Source organism: Penicillium expansum (genome assembly GCF_000769745.1).
Source record: "Penicillium expansum strain MD-8 chromosome Unknown contig46, whole genome shotgun sequence".
In the NCBI taxonomy this organism is placed as follows: domain Eukaryota; kingdom Fungi; phylum Ascomycota; class Eurotiomycetes; order Eurotiales; family Aspergillaceae; genus Penicillium; species Penicillium expansum.
The window spans coordinates 403,353-425,328 of NW_015971183.1; the positions used below are offsets into that span (position 1 = coordinate 403,353).

The 21,976-nt window shown below is 48.5% G+C and overlaps 9 protein-coding genes across 9 annotated transcripts; 5 read left to right on the forward strand and 4 right to left on the reverse strand.

Annotated features, from left to right (window-relative positions):
* Positions 1-4: 4 nt before the first annotated feature.
* On the reverse strand, positions 5-1,408 carry PEX2_017080 (Cytochrome P450; the record flags this gene model as incomplete). The annotated part of the gene is made up of 1 exon (XM_016738983.1): positions 5-1,408. One exon carries the CDS (start codon positions 1,406-1,408, stop codon positions 5-7), a length of 1,404 nt encoding a protein of 467 aa, XP_016602500.1.
* A 589-nt stretch (positions 1,409-1,997) lies between these two features.
* On the reverse strand, positions 1,998-4,833 carry PEX2_017090 (Calcium-binding EF-hand; the record flags this gene model as incomplete). Its single annotated transcript, XM_016738984.1, has 6 exons — positions 1,998-2,121; positions 2,176-2,933; positions 2,990-3,424; positions 3,814-4,232; positions 4,301-4,772; positions 4,831-4,833. The coding sequence occupies 6 exons, from the start codon at positions 4,831-4,833 to the stop codon at positions 1,998-2,000; spliced, it is 2,211 nt and encodes a 736-aa protein (XP_016602501.1).
* Positions 4,834-5,719: 886 nt separating this feature from the next.
* PEX2_017100 (AFI1/MesA family protein) lies at positions 5,720-8,190 on the forward strand (the record flags this gene model as incomplete). Its single annotated transcript, XM_016738985.1, has 3 exons — positions 5,720-6,330; positions 6,379-6,439; positions 6,499-8,190. The coding sequence occupies 3 exons, from the start codon at positions 5,720-5,722 to the stop codon at positions 8,188-8,190; spliced, it is 2,364 nt and encodes a 787-aa protein (XP_016602502.1).
* A 525-nt stretch (positions 8,191-8,715) lies between these two features.
* On the reverse strand, positions 8,716-9,660 carry PEX2_017110 (uncharacterized protein; the record flags this gene model as incomplete). The annotated part of the gene is made up of 1 exon (XM_016738986.1): positions 8,716-9,660. One exon carries the CDS (start codon positions 9,658-9,660, stop codon positions 8,716-8,718), a length of 945 nt encoding a protein of 314 aa, XP_016602503.1.
* A 1,103-nt stretch (positions 9,661-10,763) lies between these two features.
* Positions 10,764-12,163, forward strand: PEX2_017120 (pyridoxal kinase; the record flags this gene model as incomplete). The annotated part of the gene is made up of 6 exons (XM_016738987.1): positions 10,764-10,811; positions 10,861-10,871; positions 10,952-11,031; positions 11,085-11,297; positions 11,350-11,467; positions 11,527-12,163. The coding sequence occupies 6 exons, from the start codon at positions 10,764-10,766 to the stop codon at positions 12,161-12,163; spliced, it is 1,107 nt and encodes a 368-aa protein (XP_016602504.1).
* A 292-nt stretch (positions 12,164-12,455) lies between these two features.
* PEX2_017130 (DeoxyUTP pyrophosphatase) lies at positions 12,456-13,186 on the reverse strand (the record flags this gene model as incomplete). Its single annotated transcript, XM_016738988.1, has 3 exons — positions 12,456-12,539; positions 12,595-12,767; positions 12,877-13,186. 3 exons carry the CDS (start codon positions 13,184-13,186, stop codon positions 12,456-12,458), a joined length of 567 nt encoding a protein of 188 aa, XP_016602505.1.
* Positions 13,187-13,576: 390 nt separating this feature from the next.
* On the forward strand, positions 13,577-14,813 carry PEX2_017140 (phosphotransferase family protein; the record flags this gene model as incomplete). The annotated part of the gene is made up of 3 exons (XM_016738989.1): positions 13,577-13,648; positions 13,746-14,041; positions 14,120-14,813. 3 exons carry the CDS (start codon positions 13,577-13,579, stop codon positions 14,811-14,813), a joined length of 1,062 nt encoding a protein of 353 aa, XP_016602506.1.
* A 2,788-nt stretch (positions 14,814-17,601) lies between these two features.
* On the forward strand, positions 17,602-19,168 carry PEX2_017150 (uncharacterized protein; the record flags this gene model as incomplete). Its single annotated transcript, XM_016738990.1, has 3 exons — positions 17,602-18,740; positions 18,791-18,991; positions 19,051-19,168. The coding sequence occupies 3 exons, from the start codon at positions 17,602-17,604 to the stop codon at positions 19,166-19,168; spliced, it is 1,458 nt and encodes a 485-aa protein (XP_016602507.1).
* A 1,239-nt stretch (positions 19,169-20,407) lies between these two features.
* Positions 20,408-21,569, forward strand: PEX2_017160 (esterase/lipase family protein; the record flags this gene model as incomplete). The annotated part of the gene is made up of 3 exons (XM_016738991.1): positions 20,408-20,463; positions 20,512-20,574; positions 20,666-21,569. 3 exons carry the CDS (start codon positions 20,408-20,410, stop codon positions 21,567-21,569), a joined length of 1,023 nt encoding a protein of 340 aa, XP_016602508.1.
* Positions 21,570-21,976: the final 407 nt, after the last annotated feature.

Consider the following 21,976-nt stretch of genomic DNA (forward strand, 5'->3'; position numbering starts at 1 on the left):
CTATTCACTCTTCCTTATTCCAAGACCGCACTAGATACAAATCCGTATAGGTATTCCTATGCGGACACAACTTCTTCCCAGACGTGAGGTGTTCCAATACTCTCAAATTCTCACAACCCATAGTCCAAGTGTTTGGTCTATCCTTATCATCTAAAGCCACTAACAGAGCCCCAACCAAAACCCCAATCATCCTCGGTCCAAAAGTCGGCTTGGCAGGACATTCAAAGGGTGAACATCCAAAAGGCATGAAAGCATCTCTTTGCGCGGATGTAGGAGCAGACCAGCGACCTGGGTTGAATCGCTCTGCATCAGAACCCCAGATATCAGATCTCAGATGACATCCTTCAATATCAGCGGATTTGATCTCATGGGATGTCCCCATACCCTGGTCCCACTGGTATGCTCGATGAATGTGTCTTGTAGGAACGTACAGTCGGAGGGATTCGCTGACTATGTGCTTTGCACTTGGTGAACTCTGAACACTTCTTGTATGACCTGTGTTGGATTTATTCCTGGATTCGGATCTGGGGCGACTAGACGGGCACACGGGGCCTGTCTCGAATTGGGGTTTGGTGGGCTTCTCCGCAAAAGCAACCATCGTCTCTCTCCAAGCAGGTACTTCTTTTCCAGTCGCGAACCTGATCTCTAGGAAGGCTCGCAATACAACACGCCACATTGTCTCAAAGGAAGGAAGAATAAGGTTCAACGGATTATCCTCTGGACGGTCATGTTTCCCGAAGATATTGACCAGCGACGTCTGAAGCAATACATCCTCTTCGAATCTGGGAATATCATCCTCAGTAGCCCTCACCTTAGAGGATATCCAGACTCGATTTATAGACTGCGCTAAGTTCAAGAGATTCTCATCACATGTCTGATCTTGTGTCTTTTGGTTGAAAAATAGCCATAGCACTACTTTCAATGAAAGCATTTGCGCCATACTGGCAATGTTGATCCGGTTGCGGTCGACACTGATCTTATTGCTCTTGAGCTTCTGCTCTCCTCCATGGCAACTGCTGCCGCAGCTATGATCCAGTCCAGGAAAGCCATGCTCGATCCAGTGGATAGTCGTGACTCTAGCGAACTCAGATACACTGTGCCACTGCTTTTCCGATAGATTGATCAAGGGTTTGACTTTCTCGACGAACATGCTGGCATGGGCACTATCTGTACGTGTGAAGGCGTTGTCGATTCCAAAGGCGATGGGAAGGTGTCTATTAGCCATCGCTTTTGCTTGATGTGGTGAGAGTATATTCGGTTGGTCTTTGCGTTTCAATACGCCGGCGATGATTAGCCGGCATATCGCTGGGTCGTTCGACGTGGAATGGGGGTTCTGCTTTTTGCCCCAAATCATAAAGAAAAGAAGGGCTATGGCGAGTGCCAGGGATGTCAGTAGAGCTGATAACATTTTCTCTGATTGATGGATTGAAGAATTAGCGATCAAGTACAGGGCTATACTTATAATGCAGACGATAAAGGAGTCTAAGTCATGTTTTTTGCATGGATGAAGATGTCTCGTTCGCTTTGTCTTGCTCGTCTCTTGTCTCTTTCTTGGGGAGGGGGGGGGTGAATAACGAATAACAAACAATCCTAGAAGTTGTGATGTGTTGTGATGTGTTGTGGTTTTGCGTGCATGAACATTTGCCTAATGAGGCAGTGACAACAATCCATGTGTTGTCTCCGAGAACGAGAGGAGAAGGAGGGGTTCTCCCTCTAACAAACGAACAGGGGAGCTGAGCAAAGGATTGGAATTCTGATGAGAATCATCTCTCAACTCAAGTGCATTCTCAAAAAGATAGCCAATATTTGTGTGTAATCATCAATTCATTCAAACAAGCATGTTATCTTAGGTGTTCGTCAATGTAAGTCTCATATCCCATCCCGACCATACCCAATCGTTGTGACCAATCATATCAAAAACGCCGCTATGAAACCCAGGTACTATGACATTTTCATTTCTCTTTCAGTCAGAGCCTCTCAGTGAGCACAGGCCATGTCTATTTCGCATGGCTAATCATCTCTGCATAAAGGTCCTCTGGGATCTTACGGACGAGGAGAACGGTCAAAGCAATGATCTCCTTTGCGTCAAGGGGAGGGAATGAGCGGAGAATTTTGTTTGGGCTATACTCAAGTCAGCTTTTGCTAAAGAAATCCAAAGAACAGGCTGTAGCTTACCTCGGACTCTCGAAAATAAGGTCTCGCATACGGATTAGTTGGGCGACAATGCACAGAATGTTTAGATGTGGTCCATATGCAAATAAGAAATCCCACAAATGCAATACCTCTGGCAATGGAGGCGTGCAGGCACAGAGTGTCAATACTGACGGGAATGCGTACAGCTCGGCGTGCATGCCCTTCGAGAACAAATATGCTGCAAGCTTAGGCTCAACGATCTCAAGGCATCGGTCGACTAAACGAAGACCCTTGTGGACTCCATCCATAGCACCGCGGATATAGCCTGGACATTCGCGTGTGACAAAGTAATGGAATAGAGCGAACGCTTCCACTTCACTACGGCCAGCATAGAGGAACGGCGCGCACAAGACATTCATGCCTTGGACGTACATGGCCGAATCAGTTGTAGGACTATGAGAGACCTTCTCTAACTCCCCACCAAAGGGGGACTCCTCTTCAATGCTAGGTGGTGCATTGCCTAGAAGCTCCATATCACGGCGCCGAGATGACGTCGGTCGAGACCGGGATTTTGGCCTGGAATCGTGGAGTTTCCATGCCACAGCGTTGAGCAGTCGAATTAAGCTTGCTTCCGTGACTCGCCGTTTGAAGAGAGGGTCTGTAGCTAATGTGCGGAAAGTATCATTGCGAATTTTGGCGTAAGCGGGAGAACGGCCGCGGTGGATAAGAGCAAGGTAGTCATCGGTTGGCATAGGAGGAATGTCGAGGAGGACCAGCCAGAGGTAGATTCGGTATGGGGACTATCATTGCGAGATGTTAGACATTAATCTTGCAAAACAGGCTGGGTACCTCTCACCATGCCATCTCCGTCAGCATCGACTCTGCTGGATAGGACGAGGTATTTGAGCTCTCGTAGCCCCTCATGGGGGTCTGAACTCTGTGGTCCATCGCGCAAAAAGTTTTCCAAAAGCGATCGCTTTATTCCAATTCCCGACCCTGTTTTCCGCGCGGGTCGTCTCTGAGTCACAGGTGGTGTTGCTGCAGCTTCACGAGAAGCCGCGTCGCTATTTGATCGAGCTCGGCGATGTGCGCGCGCTCGGGTTGCAGCACCAGGGGTTGCTGCTGATCCGGGGTCAGCTTCGTGAGAGCCAGATTGGCGAGATGCCTGGGTTTGGGCAATGAGTGCGCTAGAGGTTGACAGCACTTGGTGGGATTGGATCTTTCGGAGGGTTCGCATGGTTCGCGGCGATGCGGGTGTGTCGGGGCCCGGGACGCCGAGGGCCCAGGAGGGCTGAGGTTTAGCCATTTTTCTGCAATCAAGTCTTCATTAGAGGGCCACGATTAGACATCTTTAGGAAACCAGGTAAGATGAGCGTAGTTGAAGGGTGGAGTGTATCAGATCGCGGTGGCTGGAGCTTTTCTGCCGATGAAATGCGGAAGGCGTTAGCTCCGACGTATACTTCCACCTCCACTTTGACTATTTACCTTAGTTCACTCCTTTTATTGAAAATTTCCATTGGTAAATGAATAACTAATGGTACATGATCATTCATGGCAATATTTGTGTAGTCTGATCTTTGCTTCTACGGCCTTGGAATCTGTCAACTGCCAAAAACGTTATAAGACACAACCCCCAACGCCAACTCAATTGAAGCCCATATCCATGATAGAAGCTCATACATGTGCTGCATCTCCTTCACGCTTTGCATTATTTCCATTCTCTCCACCCATGACGCTGCGCACGAAGTCATGATACTGGAAAACCTCCCCCCTCTTACCCATTCCGCCTGACTTCGCTCCTCGACCAATAAATGCTGGGCGTCCTATAAACCCACTGAAGACTTCATCAATCTGTCTTTCAGTCAAGCGTTCCTCTCCGTCTTCTGGGGAGGTATGTAGTAGAGCATCACGTAATTCGGTGGCGTCGATTTGCCCGTTGTCATCGTCATCAAATGCGGCAAGAGCGTTGAGAAGCTCTTGTGAAGGCGACATTGACGCCATCAGCCCAGAAAGCGTATTTAAGAAGGTTGGGAAGTTCATAGTCTGGTCTGATCCTGGCGGGAAGAAGCGCGAGAGCGTAGAGGAGGACGAGTCTTGGCCTGTTCGAACACTCAAATTAGTTCCCCATGTCAATTTCAAAAGAAGGATATAGAGATTTTCTTCCTACCCAAAGTTGTCAACACATCAATCACATCATCTTTGTCCACAAGCCCGTCGTTATCCCGATCGAGAACCTGGAAAGCTTCTCTGATCTCCCTCACTTGTTGCGCCGATAGCTTTCCAGCCGCATCGCCAGCTGGGGCGGTAAAGCCACCGGTTCGTGTCCCAAAGATCGGGGACAAGCTGCCTGGCGACCGCGCTCCTTTCGTTGGGGAAGGAGGGAGCTCTCTGCCAAAGTTCGGCTGGGGAATAGGCCGCTCGCTCTTTGGAGAACGCGATTCACCATCCTCCACTGTATATGATTGATTGAGCTTGCTTGGAGATACCATAGGTGTATATGCCCGATTGGGAGAGCTCCCTGGGGTGCCTCCTGTGCGACTGGCTGAGGGTGGGGAGTTTGGAGTGGACGGGCGCCGGAACGGGGATGCCCTCGGCGACCCAAAGGATAAGGGCGATGGTTTGAATGTGGGGTTGTTGGCCTAGGACATTGTTGATTAGTCTTGGGTGGATATATCATCTCTCAAAAACATTACTTACCATGGTGAAAATCGCGTGTGAGCTGAATTATGAACTGTAGACAGCCTATGACGAAGGCTTGCTTATCGAAGTAAACAAACCCGGCACAACAACATAATTTTGCCACCGTCTCTCCCACCGCCCTATCCGATCTATATAAACACGCACATTTTTATCCTCTTGTGGTATATTGTATGATCCTTGCTTAGTTTTGATATATATAATCATACCTTACTAAATGGGGATATTAATTCTATCTATGGAGTATTCCGTACGGCATCCAAGTAAAATCCTGGCTGACTGGGTGTTGCATAACTTTGCATGCAGTGTACATAGATCTATGCATAACCGATCATACTCGTCATATCAACACTCGATGGCTTTCACAGATCCAACTATGAAGGATAATATGGGTGCAAACTAAGTCATATATTTGATATTTCTCCAAATATGTCATACTTATAGAGTACATTTAAGTATTTAACGACGCAAAGTTGCCTTTCACTATTCTATATTGGGTGACATCTAGAGGTGGCGAATATCTGTTTTTGTAGACGTTCTAGAACTGGAACAATCCGATGGGTCAGTTTTGTGGCAATAAAAATAGCAAGATCTACAATGTACGGTATAAAAGAGAAAGAGATTGCAATCTGATAGATCATCTTCCTCCCCGGGGCCATGTTCAACCCTGGAATGTTATATGGATCCCCTTATCGGCTTATCGTCTCTCCACTGTGGAGAAATTGTCCTTTTTCTTAACCCCTCTTAACCCCTGAACAGTTAATTCGAGATAATTAATTCAACTATTATTATCATTGGCCCTTGACGTTGTGCTCTTTGTGCCCCCCGGTATGCGACTCGATTTATAGCTTGGCTCGGAGTAATCCTCTATCCCCAACACCTCCAGAAGATGGCAACAACAATACCGTATCGACCGTCGAACGACTCCCTCTCCGCCTCAAATAACCGTCAAACAAATGGTCTTCCTCGGCTCTCGCCTGCGGCCTCCTTTCTCGGACGCTCGCCTAGCAGCTCACACGGCTCTTATCGAAGAACATCCACAGAACATGCGACCTCAAGCTTCAAGCCACGCCGCTGCAAAGCGCAGTACCCGCTCGATTCGCCGGAGCGCCATGTGGAATACATCCTAGTTGCGTCCTTCCATATTGATCGGGGCCCGATCATGGAGCACCAGTATCCCGCTGCAATCAGCGGTGACGAGAGCATGCTTGCAGAGCTGATGCTGCCGGATCAGACGCATGTGCGAAGTCAGGACTGGACTATGTTCTTCTTACACAAAGACACTAGTGGTGACGAAGAGACGGATTCAGCGGGAGGGAAGAAGAAAAGAAAGCGGAAATCACAATACCATGGAAACCAGGAGGGAGCCGATATTCAGGACGAGAACCTGGACGAGATCTCCGATGATCCCGACAGCAGCGATGACGAGGGTGGTGAAGGGCCACCCCTGATGTATGTGCTGAATCTTGTCAACACGAAGCAGGATAACACTGTCCGAAGGTAAGTCGTATTGTCTTGTCTGGGTGGGCGAGTGCTAACAGCGACCAGAGGCGCAGTAGTCAAGGCAATGGCAATCTGTACGCGACATTCATTCCTCCATATTTACAAAGTAAGCTACCGTGCTACTCCTAGCCCTGGCACCTAGACAATTCTGACTATTATACACAGCCTTTACTACTCCTAGCTCTAGAGGACTATTTCAAATCTCCATTCCCCGAAACTCTGGCATCCCTCTATGACGCGGTTAACGCCATGGACCTTTCGTTAATGCCGAAAATGTCGATACTCGAGCGCCATATCTTGCAATCTAGCAACACAAAGGATATGTTCCTAGAGAAATTCGAGCAAATGATCCGCCAGCGGGAAGAAGAAGAACTCCAGGATGGGGAATGTCCGCCGTCACCGAAGAAAATGAGCCGATACGCCCTGCCGCGGGATACCCATGAGTACGAGTCGAAAGTGGTCTACAATGACATCCCCATCCCTGTCAAAATTCCGACGGTGATTTGGCCGGAGACCGTTGGAGACTTCTCTCTCATCCAGCTCATTCAGACGTTCGCCGTGCCACATGCCACATCCCCACAGGCTTTCCCAGCGCATCCCCATTTGACAACCAGCGGGCCATTTACGCATCCCGTTATTGTTCTTGTTAACGCCATCCTTACCCAGAAGCGGGTGGTATTTCTAGGACACAACCGGCCATCGGGAGAAGTTGCAGAGGCAGTCCTCGCGGCTTGCGCTCTTGCATCTGGTGGCATTCTGCGTGGATTCACTCGACACGCATTCCCCTATACTGATCTGTCCAAGATCGACGATCTCCTCAAGGTACCTGGGTTTATTGCAGGTGTCACAAACCCTACATTTGCCAACCACCCTGAATGGTGGGACGTTTTGTGCGATCTCCCGACGGGTCGCATCAAGATTTCAAGTCACGTTGAACCTGCACCGGTAACCGAAGGGCTTCTGTTCTTCCAGCAGCAAAATTCCCTCCTACCCAACAATACATCCAACACGACCCACGACCCAACAGGCGACACATTATTCATAGAAGACATTCTCCGCAGCATCAGCCAACGCCACGGCGAGAATGCCGTCCGCGCAAAATGGCGCGCCTACATCACAAAATTCGTCCGCGTCGCCGCAGCCTTCGAAGAAGCAGTCTACGGCGCCTCAAACCTCTACATCATCGGCCCAGGTGAAGAACTCTCCCCAGACAGCCCAACGGGGCACCAAACCGACGCCTCAGACCCAACGACTCTCCGCGGGCACGGATATGTATGGACAGATGAAGCAGCCAAACAGCGCGAGCTCTCAGCCTCCGTCTCCCGAATCGAAGGCTGGCGCAATACCCGCGCCTACTACTCCTACATCCAAGACATAGCCGCAATGTACTTCCCCGCGCGCCCAATCCAACGCCCAGACATCCACCACCACCACGACCGTCTCCGCGCACTAAAACTCTCCCACCCCGAAGCCGCCTCCATCTACCTCGCTCTCTCCCACTCCGTCAAGGACTACGCTGGCATCTGCCAGCTCCTAACCGTCGCACCGGAGAACCAGGCTGGTCTCTTCTATGTCAGCATGGGCCTGTTCCACCCGGACCAGGCCGTCCGCGAAGCGACGGCCGATCTTCTCGATCGCATTGCCACACATCCAGCCGGCCGCCATTTCTGGACGCAGGTTGGTCGCTTTGCGAAGCTGGGGCATATCCGTGTCAAGCGGGAACGAGATGCTGCTACACAGAGTCCTATTTCCGGCGGCGGGTCGCCAGTTCCTACAAGTCCTGGGGCTAGCTTTGGAGGTGAGCCTCAGAGTCTTGTCGGTGTTGCTATGGGGGGTGGATCAAAGAGGAGGAGTTGATGAGATTTTGTGTTGGTCTTTTTTTATATAACATTTTTCTGTGAGCGTTTTTTGCTTTGTTGCTCTATTTGCCCGATTTTTCATATGATGACCTATGCCTACTCCAGCCATGATTTCAGATGCGGTTTGTTTGTCTTGTTTATATTTCATCTATTTATACTGGTGGATATGTGTGAATACTCATATACAATCTGGCGTCTAAGGAATATATTATTGACCTAGTCATCTTTGGCATTAGCGAATCTCGGAAGTTGAACAAAGACAATAGAAACGAGTCAAGTCAACCCCGATCCGATATGAGAGAAAATAAAGAAGAAAATAACAGAGTGAATAACTGCTACAGAGCGAAATATAGACAATATCACTAGAAATTAAATACAGATCAGAAGATCAAATCAGAAAGCCAAAAACACGCTCGCTGACATCAACCATGGCCATACCCAGCCGGGCAGACGGACCCCAAAGGATAAATAAGAAAAGAGTGTGTGCACAAAAACAAACCAAACAGAAACAGGATGATTCAGATCAAAACAGGCCTGTCAGCATGACACCGAGAACCGAAGCCATGACAGTGACAATTCCAAACTTAGGCAAGGGGACAGCAAGACCCGCCCCAGCCCTGACATCCGCCGATCCAACAGTGACATTAGTCGACACGAAGCCATCACCACAATGCGTATTGATAATCTTCGCCGATGGAAGATAAGTCGTATCAAGAGACTGGCCGTCCCGTCTCGCCCAGCTCGAAAAGATATCCATAGTCGCCTTCAGACACTTATTACAAGTCGGCACACCCCCGACAGTAAGCGGGGTTCCCAGCGGCATGAGATAGACACTGTAATCATCGGGTGCTGTTGAATTCGACACCGCGTCGACAAAGCAGTAATCCTTGGAAGAAGGGTTCGTGAGACAAGTGGCGCGGTACATTGGTTCGTAAGCGACGAGATCGCGATACGTGCCCTTGACGACGGAGTTCCCGTCGTCATAATCCTCGCCGCAGTTATCGGATTTGAGGAGATCGACTGCGAGAGCGGTCATGATGGATGCGCATTGTGTGACATTCGCCGAGCAGGATGTATCCAGGATGCGGGATGTTGCAGGTGCTGAACTGAGGGCGTGGAAGAAGGCGTTTGAGTTCTCGATGAGGAGGGAGATGGCGTTGCAGTCTGAGATTGTTGTGTTTGCGCGCCATTTTGTGAAGAAGTCGATGCACGTGGTTGAGTTGGCGAAGTTGTATGAGAGTGTGTCGAAGGGTTTGGGTATTCCTGTTGTGTTGGAGGCTGATGCTGTGACGATTGTTCGTCGGCATACTGTTGTTATTTCCTCTGGAATCCCGATCTCTCCATTTGGGTGCCAGGCCGATTGTGGCATGGCCAGGTCTGTGGGTTCCACTGATTGGGCCCATGTGGGTGATAGATAGAGAATAGTAATTAGGATTAGGAGGTTGTAGATATGGTAAAGACGGGACATTTTGGCGTTATGTCGACTTGAGATCGAGGGGGCATAAACGGTCAAAAGTATGGATTATTATGAGCAAGATCAAGGACAGTCTTTGTATGTTAAACGAGTGACAGAGATGTTGGTCGGCTAGGTTGGAAAACAAAGAAAGTGTTTATTCCAGCATTGTGAGACGAATTATGAATGAATGACGATAATCAGTAGTTCATTGAAAGGAATGGCTGAGGGAATTTCCCTCGGTGATGGTAAAGTTGACGATGGTGAAGTTGAAGTTGAGAAACGCACGAGGTAAGCCCCGTCAAACCATTACAGAAAAGGCTAAAATGAGACCTTTTTGGTTCTCATGCATTCGCATTGTAGTAGGCCAAGGCCGAGAGCCTGTTGCCAATGCGCTAGAGGACTCCGAAGTACCACTAAGACGGACTAGACCGTTCGGTGGAACTCAGTTCGGCTCAGGGGTGGGTGCTTTTCTCGGATATCTCTAGTGCGAGAGCAGTTAGAGCATACCCCGTATAGAGTAGATCCATTACCCAACCAAGTATGGAGTACGGAGTCAGCTGAGACCATTAGAAAAGAGATACTCAATATATCACTTCCTGTCTATTTTTGCTTTTTTCTCTGTTCTCGTCCGACTGGTCTAGATATCATCATTCGGAGACTGAATTATTCTGAACCCGAAGCATAAAGAATAATGAGATAGGAAAGTGAAACTTCGTCCGGTCAAGGGGATATTGTACCAGGTTTGTGGGAGATCATTCCGGGTTTGGGCGGGACTTTGATAGTTTGGGAGTAAATAACCTTGGGGATTTATAGCATAACTAGCATGACTGGCATAACTAGCATAACCTAATTGATTTTATAGTTCTATATCTAGATCACTACAGAGTACTACATATAGTATACACATATAATTAGTATTATTAAATGCAATCACATTCTTTACTCCGTACTCCGTACTCCGTCCAGGTCTCTCTCTGATAACGAACTCGGTTCTCGGAGCCAATTAGGTAAGAGGAATTTCGGTAAATCATCCCCCCGGACCCCCCCACACAGAGAGTCATACCAACATTGTACTTGATAGACTCTCTGTCAATTCAACTTAACTTGAAATTATCATGGATTCATTAGTACCTGAGACCAGAGTTCTGGCTGTTGCCAGCCATGTAAGTGAAATTGCCTACTCCTTCAGACCAGAAACTGACACTCCACTAGGTAGTCTACGGGTATGTGACAAGACTGATAACGCCGTTTATCAAATCTAGAAGACACCATTGGAGTCAATCAACTAACACATTCTCTCCAGCCATGTCGGAAACACAATGGCAACCTTTGTCATGCAATCCCTGGGCTGTGAAGTCGCCGCCTTGAACACTGTCCACTTCAGTACGTTCCAACCGGCCTTATCAATCCGAGCCCTGACTCACATGTAATTGCAGGTAACCACACTGGCTACCGCCAGTTCAAGGGAACTCGTGCCACTGCGCAGGAAATTTCAGACCTCTACCAGGGTCTGTGCCAGAGTAATCTTACAGACTTCGATGTCATGCTATCGGGCTACGCCCCGAGTGCAGCAGCCGTGGAATCAGTAGGCACTATCGGCATTGACCTGCAAGAGAAAGCAGAGAAGAAGCCCGGGTCATTTTTCTGGGGTAAGTCACACACTCGCTATCTCTCAAGTACAAACGCTGATATAATTATTAGTCTTGGACCCAGTCATGGGCGACCAAGGCCGACTATATGTCAACGACGATGTAGTCCCCGCATACAAGAAAATCATCCCCTTTGCGGATCTGATCTTGCCCAATCAATTCGAAGCCGAGTAAGTCATCCAAACTCTAACTTCTGACCCAGACTTGACCACTAATATAAATACTATAGGACCCTCTCCGGAATCAAAATAACTTCACTAGAAACCCTCGCTTCAGCAGTAACAGCCATCCACAGGATCTACTCAGTGCCCCATGTGATCATTACCTCAGTGCAACTCCTCAAGCTTTCCCAATCAGGCTCAACCCCACCCCCACCTGAGAACTTCCTAACAGTAATCGGTTCGACCACGCGCTCCGATGGGTCACCGCGATTATTCCGCGTCGACATCCCAGCGCTGGACTGCTTCTTCAGCGGGACGGGCGATATGTTCGCCGCACTGACCGTTGCGCGTTTAAGCGAGGCCGTTTCCGCAGTGGATGGCCTGCGCACGACCAAGTCGTGGGTTTCGCCCGACGATGTTGCAGCTACGGATCTGCCACTGGCTAGTGCGACTGTCAAGGTTCTGTCCAGTATGCATAGTGTCCTGGAGCGGACGCTGGAGAGTCGTGATGCGGAGCTGGCGGTTGCTGTGCCTGCACTGGATGGAGAGGCTTCGGCTGAGGAATTGCAGAAGAGGGATTATCTGCGCAGGACTAAGGCTGCAGAAGTCAGGCTTGTGAGGAATACGCAGGTTTTGCGGGATCCGAAGATTCTGTTTGAAGTGCAGGATTGGAAGAAGGAGGATCTTCCTAAGGACCTGCGCTAGTATTTGACTAGCGGTTTATATCTTTTGCATGTGGCATGATTAGATGATAGAAGGACTTCGGGAGGGCATTAGATGAAGCTGGGTCGGTGGCCATCTCTATATCAAAAACCGGTTCGGTCTGCACATAGATTTGATTATTGAATCAACCATGGAATATTTTTTGTATATTTTGTTCATTCAGTTACACATAATCTCGAATGCATGTAATCGTAACTAAGTTCTTTTGAAACCCAGAACCCATCTAATTTTCGTATGTCATCCTCCCAACTTTGTACTGAGGTATGGATGGCCCTTAAATGCCAGTGCTACCGAATCCACCGGCACCGCGGACACTCTCCTCCAACTCCTCGACAACGCTCACTTCAGGGGTGTAGATCTAGAAAAAGTCAGACACGTTCACACAACATACAGTATTAATAGCCGGAACTTACCCGCTCCAGAACCAGCTGGGCAACACGATCACCAACCTTGACCGGGAAGTCAACGTCAGAGTGGTTGAACAGAAGCACCTTGACCTCGCCTCGGTAGTCGGCATCAATGACACCAGCACCGGTGTCAATGAAGTGCTTAGCAGCAAGACCGCTACGGGGAGCAATGCGGCCGTCTATATTCATTATTAGTATTTCGTCCACTCTTAACCCCGCCTAGCCTCAACAAGCAGAGAGCTTCGCCAAAGTTCTCAATCTCAATTCCGATCACAGGATGTCACATACAAGTTCCCTCAGGCACAGCAATAGCAATGCCAGAATCAACGGCGGCCTTGCCCTTGGCGGGGATAACAGTCTCCTTCGCAGCGTAGATATCGTACCCAGCGGCAAAAGCTGAGCCGCGAGTCGGAGCCTGGGCAGACTCGACAAGCTTCTTAACAAGCAGCGGGGGCAGCGGCTGCTGGATGGAGGTGACAGCGGGGGCAGTCATTGTGTCTGGCTTTGAGCGTTTCGGTAGCGGGGAGGCAGGTAGTGAAGGCGGATTGTGCGCGGGGAGGGATTTCTTTTGGGGTGGCGGGGTGGTCTCTTTGGTCATGGTAATCACAAAAATGGGTGAAAGATCGAAGATCGAGAATCGAGTGGATAGAGGATAAAAATAATAGGGTCCCACAGTGAATTGGCTAACGCAAGTGACAAAGCGCCCCCTAGCTTCACAAAAATTGCGGTGAGCTCCACGGGTCCACGCTCGACTGCGCGTTTCACCGCTGGGACGCGCCGGGTGTTTGCTCTGTTTGTTTCCTCCCCGCTCGAGGGAGAGCGGTGACGCCGAGGAGTTGCTGGGGCCGAGGTCCCCCAGTCACGCCGAGGAGGTGCGGTGTTGGGGCATTTATTGCTTCCCTGTACATATTAATTTGAAACCGTCGTCAATTTACAAAAAAATACATACGCTTTCTGATCAGTCTTTTCCTCGTTTCATATCGACATCATGGCGGGAGAAGTGCGCCAGCCTATAGATATCCCCTCGTTGGAGAAGTACATTGACCAGAATGTGCCGGAGGTCAAGACTCCACTTGATGTGAAGCAGGCGAGTCTGGCCCCGTCAATCCAAAAAATCAGCAATATCAAACAACAAAACTAATATCCGGTTACTGTAGTTCGGCTTCGGTCAATCGAACCCTACCTATCTTCTTACTGCCGCCGATGGCAAGCAGGTCGTTCTGCGCAAGAAGCCCCCTGGCAAACTCCTCTCGAAGACGGCCCATAAAGTCGAGCGCGAGTACAAAATCATCCGGGCACTGGGGGATACAGATGTACCCGTTCCCAAAGCATACTGCCTATGCGAAGATGACAGCGTGATCGGAACGGCATTCTACATCATGGAGTTCCTAGACGGACGGCATTTCACCGACCCAGCGATGCCAGGCGTGAGCGGGGAGGAGAGGAAAGCACTGTACGTCAAACGATTGAGGCTCCAACACAACTCCCCTCACCCTAGCTAGTGACTCCACATTTACTGACAAGCCCCCAGCTGGAAGAATGCCGTACAAACCCTCGCGAAGTTCCACAGCGTAGACCCCAAAAGCGTCGGACTCGAAACCTTCGGCAAGCCGACAGGCTTCTTCGACCGTCAAGTCGCCACTTTCAAGACCATCTCCAAAGCACAGGCGGCCGTCGTCGACGCCGACACCAACGAACCAGTCGGCGAACTCCCCCACTTCAATGACATGGTGACTTTCTTCTCGCAGAAGAACACGCAACCACTTGACCGTGGCACACTCGTGCACGGAGACTACAAGATCGACAATATGATATTCCACAAGACAGAGCCGCGCGTGATTGGAATTCTAGATTGGGAAATGGCGACCGTAGGACACCCGCTCTCGGACTTCTGCAACCTCACCAGTCCGTACATAATGGACGGTGGGGACAGCCAACTGTCGCAGTTCACCCCGGGGGTTGTTCCAGGGTTACCGCGGCGCGAGGAGTGCGTTGGTTGGTACGCCGAGACGTCTGGGTACGAGACGAGCTCCGACGTGGCGTGGGGCGATGCGTTCTTTGCGTTCCGGGGCTCCGTGATTATGCAGGGCATTGCGGCCCGGTTCGCTGGGAGGCAGGCTAGTAGTGCTCGGGCTAGTGATTATGCGAAAAGGGCGAAACCGTTTGCTGAGGAGGCTTGGGAGAGGGTTAAGGTTGTTAAGAGGGCTTCTGAGGGGAAGTTGTAGTCTATTACAAAACACGCTCTGTAGAGAGTAGGGTATTATTTACATTACATGACCTTGTTTTTTCAATGTTGAAATTGTTGACAATGCTTCCGGGGAGGGTTTTGAGGGTTTCAGGGTTTCCAAGGTTGTTGGCATTGTATATACTCAGTCAGCATCGGAGGTCTGGGCTTTCACTTGTTTCTATTCTAGTGCCTGTCTATATGTAGATAGATGCATGTACTATGTAGCTTGATATGGCCCGATCTGAATCTAAATCGGGCTCTTCAGGTAGTATGTAAGGCTGGTCCAGAACCAACTCTCCACTTTGAAACAAGAAAAACCCCACTTGATGGACATGGACGAGTAGGTAAAGTAGCCTAGAAAAGTTAGCTTGAAGTACTTTTGGCACCTGACGTGTGGATGTAAGCACTTATCCCGATGGGGACATTCATTCGAGAATGTATGGTATAATATCCTGCGACCATATCACGTTTATGTACGCCATTTCACCCGATCACTACCGGGGGGGAAGTGAGGACTTGGGGATATGTAAAAAGGTAATGAATTGGGTATGAAAAATATACGAAGAACACAAAACATATATATACATATATACAAAATAGTAGGTATAGAGTGAAGATAGAAGATTGGATTTAGGTGAGACAGATTGGCAGATGTAGTAAGTTGTAAGGTTATAAGAAAAAAGAAAAGAACAGCGCGCCGAAAGGTGGAATACCGCATCGTGTAATGTCCGTTGAGCCCATCTGCGGGCAGACAGTATAGTAGTCGGGCAGTAGATTATGATTGGCCGCAAAAGAGGGGAAAAGGGTGAGGCTTTTTCTCGCCCTGCGGCTCTACGCGTAAGTGAGGCTGAGGGGGGGGGGGGGGGGGGANGGGGGTGAAGAACCCACTTGGGGGGGTTTTCCCTTGGTTTTCCAAGGATATAGATTTCAATAGCAGGTCTTGGTAGGATTAGATATACTCCGTACGGAGTACAAAATAGGCAGTTTCAAATTAACTAATTTATTATCTGCCATTACCCACACTATTCACTAGTGTGAGGGGATGGAGGGGGATGCGGCTGGGGATAATAAGGAGGATTTAGGAATTAGGGGTTTCGGATTGTGGCGGACTGGGTTGGACAGCACATCTATGCAGGTAGTATAGCGTAGTATTATAGTTATTATAGGGTATGATGTACGGAGTATACAGTGTACTATTTAGAATAATAGAACTATAGAATAGTAAGAAAGGTAATAAGAGATGTTTCCGTTAGTTAACGAGGCTCTGAAACAACGTGGGCCGGACGATCTTCTTACCGCAGACAGCGCGTTGACAACCAAACTGGGAAAGCCTGAAGATCCTTCGCGCTGGCGGCTTCGAGGCTCGTAGGTGGTTAGCGTGCCAGCGCAGACTGGAGTCTGACGTTGCAAATGATAGAGGCAAATAAAAAAAAAGGACCAAAAGGCGGGACAAAAAGAGGAAATGGGAAAGTGAACAGACCGTGTGGGCCCCCTCCCTTCGTGCAGCTTTCCTACCCGGGTATAACAGTGACTAGGGGAGTGGAGAGAGAGGGGAAACGACTTAGAGAAAGTTGCACCCCCCGGTTGTTGTCTCCGAGTTTAATGGTGGATGCCTGAATAGTAGAAAGTAGCGGTGGAGACTTTTTTTTTTCCTTCTTTTTTTTCCAGGTTTTTTCCTGTTTATGTGCGACCAGGGTTCAAATACTCCGAGTAGAGGGGAAATAAGTCAGGGGATCATGGTCAGGAAGTTGTAAAGTGAAGGTATACACAGAGTATACAAGATAGTTGAAGAGTGTAAATAACAAACTGAAAATAATAATAATAAAATTACACCAAATACACCAAATTCATCAAACCCGAATAATTATAGAACCTCGTTACAAAAGTCACGGTAAACTATGTAATTTATTATGTGGAGCCCCGAGTTGAGAGAGCCGCATGTCTTTCTTCTCTCTCTCTCACACCCCCCTCGAATATTCCTTGAACGTTTATTTTCCTTTTCTCTATTTCTCTTCTCTTTTTTTGGTTTTCTTTTTGTTTTCTTGCATCTGATACTGGCATTATACTGGTAGATATTGCTGGGTCCTAACTTGCACGTGTAGAACGTGGTATTATCTCACCCTTTAGACACCTGTTTTTTTTTTCCCCCGAAGCCTGCAACTTCTCCCTTAGTCTTTTTTTTTCTTTTCCTCCCTTGAGACAAGACTGTACAGTTTCCTACCTGCACACTTCCGGGTGATATCATTCATCTGCAGATGGCGCAGTGACAATCGGAGCTTTTGAGCCTCATCCCGGGACCCATTCACTACCCGCGTCCACCTTTCCGCTTGGGTAAGTGCACTTTCTGCAGACTTCGAAACTGAGTAGTCTAGAGCCTCGGATCTCTCTTTTCTTCTTTTCTTTTTTAGATCTACTTTTCTTCTCTTGTTTTCTTCTTTTCTTGTACTCTTGATTGTCTTGTTTCCTTACATTTGACCTGTTTGATTTTCGTTTTATTCTCTCCGGGTCATCCTGACCTGACAACCCCTCATCTCCCCATCTCGACGCTTTGCAGCAGAACTACGGGCAGTCGCATTGTGTCGGAATTGCGTTTATACTTTTCTATTCGATGCACTTAGATCGTCCTTTTTCGTTCATCCGATCATCGGAGTCACAATTACAATACCCCATCTCTAACCCTATCTCACAGGCTACTATCATCAGTTCTGATGTGTGATCGTCAATTCAATCTGTCAGACAAACAACAAGTATAAGGCGAGGTGCCCGATGCACCTGTCACTTTATTTATGACCTCCGCTATGTATGATTCGGATGATGCTTTTAATCGATCGCCTCCTATGGAGGCGATTAAACCCAATTATGGAAAGAGCGAAACACCGCCACCGTTTGTTTCGACTAGCGAAAAAGATGACGGTGCGGGTTCTCGTAAGCCCAACCAGCCGAAGCCTCAGCACTCAACCCTTCAGGGCGACCGAGTACTGATGGAACATCTAGCTCCGAAACACCATGAGATTGCCGCAGCGGCAAGCATGTCGACATTGGAACCATTATCTGGAAATCACAAAAATTTTAAACAACCACAAGACTTCGATCCCAGAGGGAGGTCAAATCCATACAGAGATGATCCTCCACGAAAGATATCGTTGGAACTCGAGACATACTCAGGCTCAGGCTTGGCCTCATTTAATGAGACTGAGACCAAACCCTTCCATAAGGAATTGGCCCCAATCCCGCTACAGCCTAAACAGCCAGAGGTTGAGGTTAAAAATGAGCTTCAAAGAGAGCGAGTTCCATCAATCAGTGTCCCGAGTCAACGATCTCCACAAGGGTTGCTCTATCTCAAAACCTCCTCGGAAATCAAGCCTGAATTTCCCCCCCTCCCATCACTAAAATTGACCCAACCACTCGCAAAATCTCCAGATAGCAGCAGCAATAAACAAACGCTGCCGTCCATCCAAAAAGCTCTCAGCGAATTGTCAGACTTCTGCCCACCAGTCAACACAATGCCATCACCCTTCGCCCTCTCCTCATGTCCCGGATCAACTACATCAGGGAACGATTCTCCATTCGACCGCACATTTCCGGGAAAGTTTTCCATCCCTCCAAGTCCTTTTTCTCACTTTTCGCCGGTGAGCGTAAAGGATTCATCTACCAACCCTTCTCCGGCCTCACACTCGTCCTTTTGGCGCAGAACACCCCAGTCTGAGATGCTGTCCGCCCACACCCCGTATGAGTCTTCCCCTATGACTGCCAAAAGTCCAGCGACCAGCTATCCTACGCCCACGGAACAGGTTGGCGTTGGTATGGGTGATCGGCATTCGCTCGCTGCGTCCACTCCCCAGGCTAATGGGGGGCCCGTGGGTATTTACAAGTGCACACATCATGGATGCACTGCTGCGCCCTTTCAAACTCAGTATCTCCTCAAGTAAGATAAAGAAAGACGACTCAAAAGTGAAACCCCACCTAATGGAATAGCAGCTCCCACGCAAACGTGCACTCACAAGACCGCCCACACTTCTGCCCAGTAGAGGGCTGTCCACGCGCACTTGGCGGAAAAGGCTTCAAGCGCAAGAATGAGATGATGCGCCATGGCCTCGTACACAATTCCCCAGGCTACGTCTGTCCTTTCTGCCCAGACCAGCAACACAAATACCCGCGACCCGACAATCTTCAACGGTTCGTGCTACGTCTGAGCCTCACTTAATCTGAAACCAGCTGAACTCATAATCACACAGACATGTCCGTGTACACCACGTCGACAAAAACAAAGATGATCCCATTCTCCGACAGGTTCTCGCGCAACGGCCGCTTGGTAGCGCCCGCGGGCGAAAACGAAGGACGAACAATACATGAACATTTAGCCTCTCTATTTTTTTTTTTCATCCTATTTTCTGTCTACATGCATTCTAACTCGTTTATTTCTTGCCCATGTTCTTTCTATCCCATCCGTTCCGACCGGCGTGTACCCTCTTCAACTCCTCGCCCTCTCCCGCATTCAGCCCTGTGTCCCCCGGGTGTTCCAGATTTCCAGATTAGCGCTTCAGTACGACATGCTAATCCCCCTTCGAGGCAACTTCGCAAATTTACGCATGACGAATTTCTCAGCTGTGATACCTTTCTGCTGTTTTTATTTTTATTTTGTTACCTTTGGGTACTTTTGTTTTGGTGCTTCCGCAATGATACCACCTGTCCACTGTTAGAAATTCATGATGTTACATGGGCCATTCGTTTAATAGGAGCGCTGTGAGTTCTTTTGTCTGTCACTTGTCAGTCTCCTTCTACTGTACTGGGTACATAATCACTACATCCCAGATGACGTGGTTGGTGGCTTGCTGGCCGCACTGAGCCTGCCGATTGTACGTGTAGATAGAGCAATCGGCATCGGTCTCAATTCTAGAGATAAGAGGGCGACGATTGGCGACTGCAAACAAGGTTTCGACAAAAGAAGCATACGGTAATCAAGTCCGAAGACGCCCGTAGTGGTTGCAGACTCTCGTCTAGGAAGCGATAACCATCAAAATTGTTAAACGTGAGAACCTGATTGTCCTCTACTTTCTTGAAGGCCAATGCAGAGAAGCCTGAATATGCCGGTCCTAAGATCCTCGCGGAATCCTAATTCAGTATACGACGACTTGGTAGCCCTGATCTAGACGAGCCTAATTATGCACCAATAACCCCTTCAACCATTTATAATGTCGATATATAAGTTCTGCGCCTGATCCTGTGGGGCTGCTACAACGACATTCCGGCCCAATATCCTCTCATGGGAATTCGTGTTCGCAGCCATCTCAACGGAATATTTCTGTGTCACCTATAATGATTTCGATATGGACGTATAACGGACAGTAATAAGACATGTGGTCTATTTAAGACATTGTGTAATGTAGTAGGGTTCATCAACTCCGGACAGGGGTTCCTACGCATGTTTTCAAGAATAGGGCGCTTAACAGGCTGTATTAAGAATTTTAAATTCTCCTACTATCCACTGGTTCCTTTCTGGGTTTGACTCTTTTGTTGAATCTATCTCGCTATTTTCTCGTGATCTTTGTTTCATTCACGTATTTGACTTGAGGTCACATATAGTTCGCCACTATGAGGCTATCCCTATTCAGGAGCAAGACGAAACCCGGTGGTCTAGAACACGATCTGTAAGATCTCGTGATAGAGAAATGATCTACCGAGCTAATGATGCCGAGGTACCCTACAGAAGGTGCAATTGGAATGAAGGTGCTATCTGATCCTTCAAATGCCGACTTGGAGTAAGTTTATCTCCTACTCTAAGAGAAAGCCCAAAAGTGGATGAGCCCAGAACCCCAAAAAAGTCACCCGAACTAAGATACACCCAACTAGCATTATTTTCGTTCATGGATTGACCGGCAACCGCGAAAAAACATGGACCCACGAAAACGGAACCCTATGGCCCCGAGATCTTCTTTCCAAGGATTTGTCCACGGCACGGATCATGACATTCGGCTATGATGTCGACATATTCAGTTTCACCTCGATTACCTTCTCGGATCGACTCTACGACCACAGCCAATCCCTAGCTTATGCAATAGTCAGCCAACGAATCGACTGCTCAAGCAGACCCATCCTATTCATCGCGCACAGTCTAGGCGGTCTGGTATGCCAGCAAGCCTTGGTCCTCAGTAACTCCATAGACGGACTATGGGCTATATCATCAAGTGCAATCGGCATAATCTTCATGGGCACACCGCAATATGGATCTTCGCTCGCTTTCTACCGCGAGAAACTCGCGAAAGGAATGAATATAGTCTACACTGCAAACAGGGATATGGTTGGAGCCCTCCATCCAGACTCGAACAATGTACAACTAGCTGGAAATGAGTTCCAGGCTATGCTCCGTCGGGGAGACCTCGCCCTTAAGGTCTTCTGTTTCTTCGAAGCGAAGGATATGAATGGTATAGTGGGCAAGATCGTTGAAGAGCACTCGGCTGTTCTGCGAGGCTATGAGAATGGCAGTATCGATGCTGATCATTACAACATAACCAAGTTCGGTAGTCACGGAGATGCTGGCTATGGGCTTGTTCGGTCGATCATTACCGGATGGCTTCATGAGTCTCGTGGTGGTGATGCTGCTGCAGACAAGGCTGCCATGGCCGCTTCTGTTTCTGGGAATCCTGCTTGGTTGGGATCGTGGACTCCAGGGAACTTTTACTTTAATGGGACTGCAAATTCGCAAATTTTTGCTCAGGGATATTATACGCATGGTGAGACCTTTGCCTTTGACTGATGGGGTATTTGCACGGAATATGCATGTGTTTCTTGCAATTTCTTGGTTTCAACTTTGTTGTACAAGCCCTATATCTATCAAAGCCAATAGCTACAGACAGAGTTTGTAATACGATACCTTTGTTCCTGAATGACTGGGGCCCATGCACGTTTCAAATAGAGTTAAGAGTTAAGTTTCAAGGCCAACCTTGGAATCTTGGAATACTGGGGTTCCCAAGGTTTCAGATATCTGACGAGTCAGTGATATTTCATTTTGAGAACAAACCTTTGGAATACTAATTGCATCATTCGTTCCCCCAAGCGAATAATATAATAACTAGTAGCAGTTCCTAGTTGCCCAGAGAGATTGCAGCTGCTCAAGTACGATTTAGTTTAGTATGTTGGCTGACCGTTCGTGTAGCCGTCACT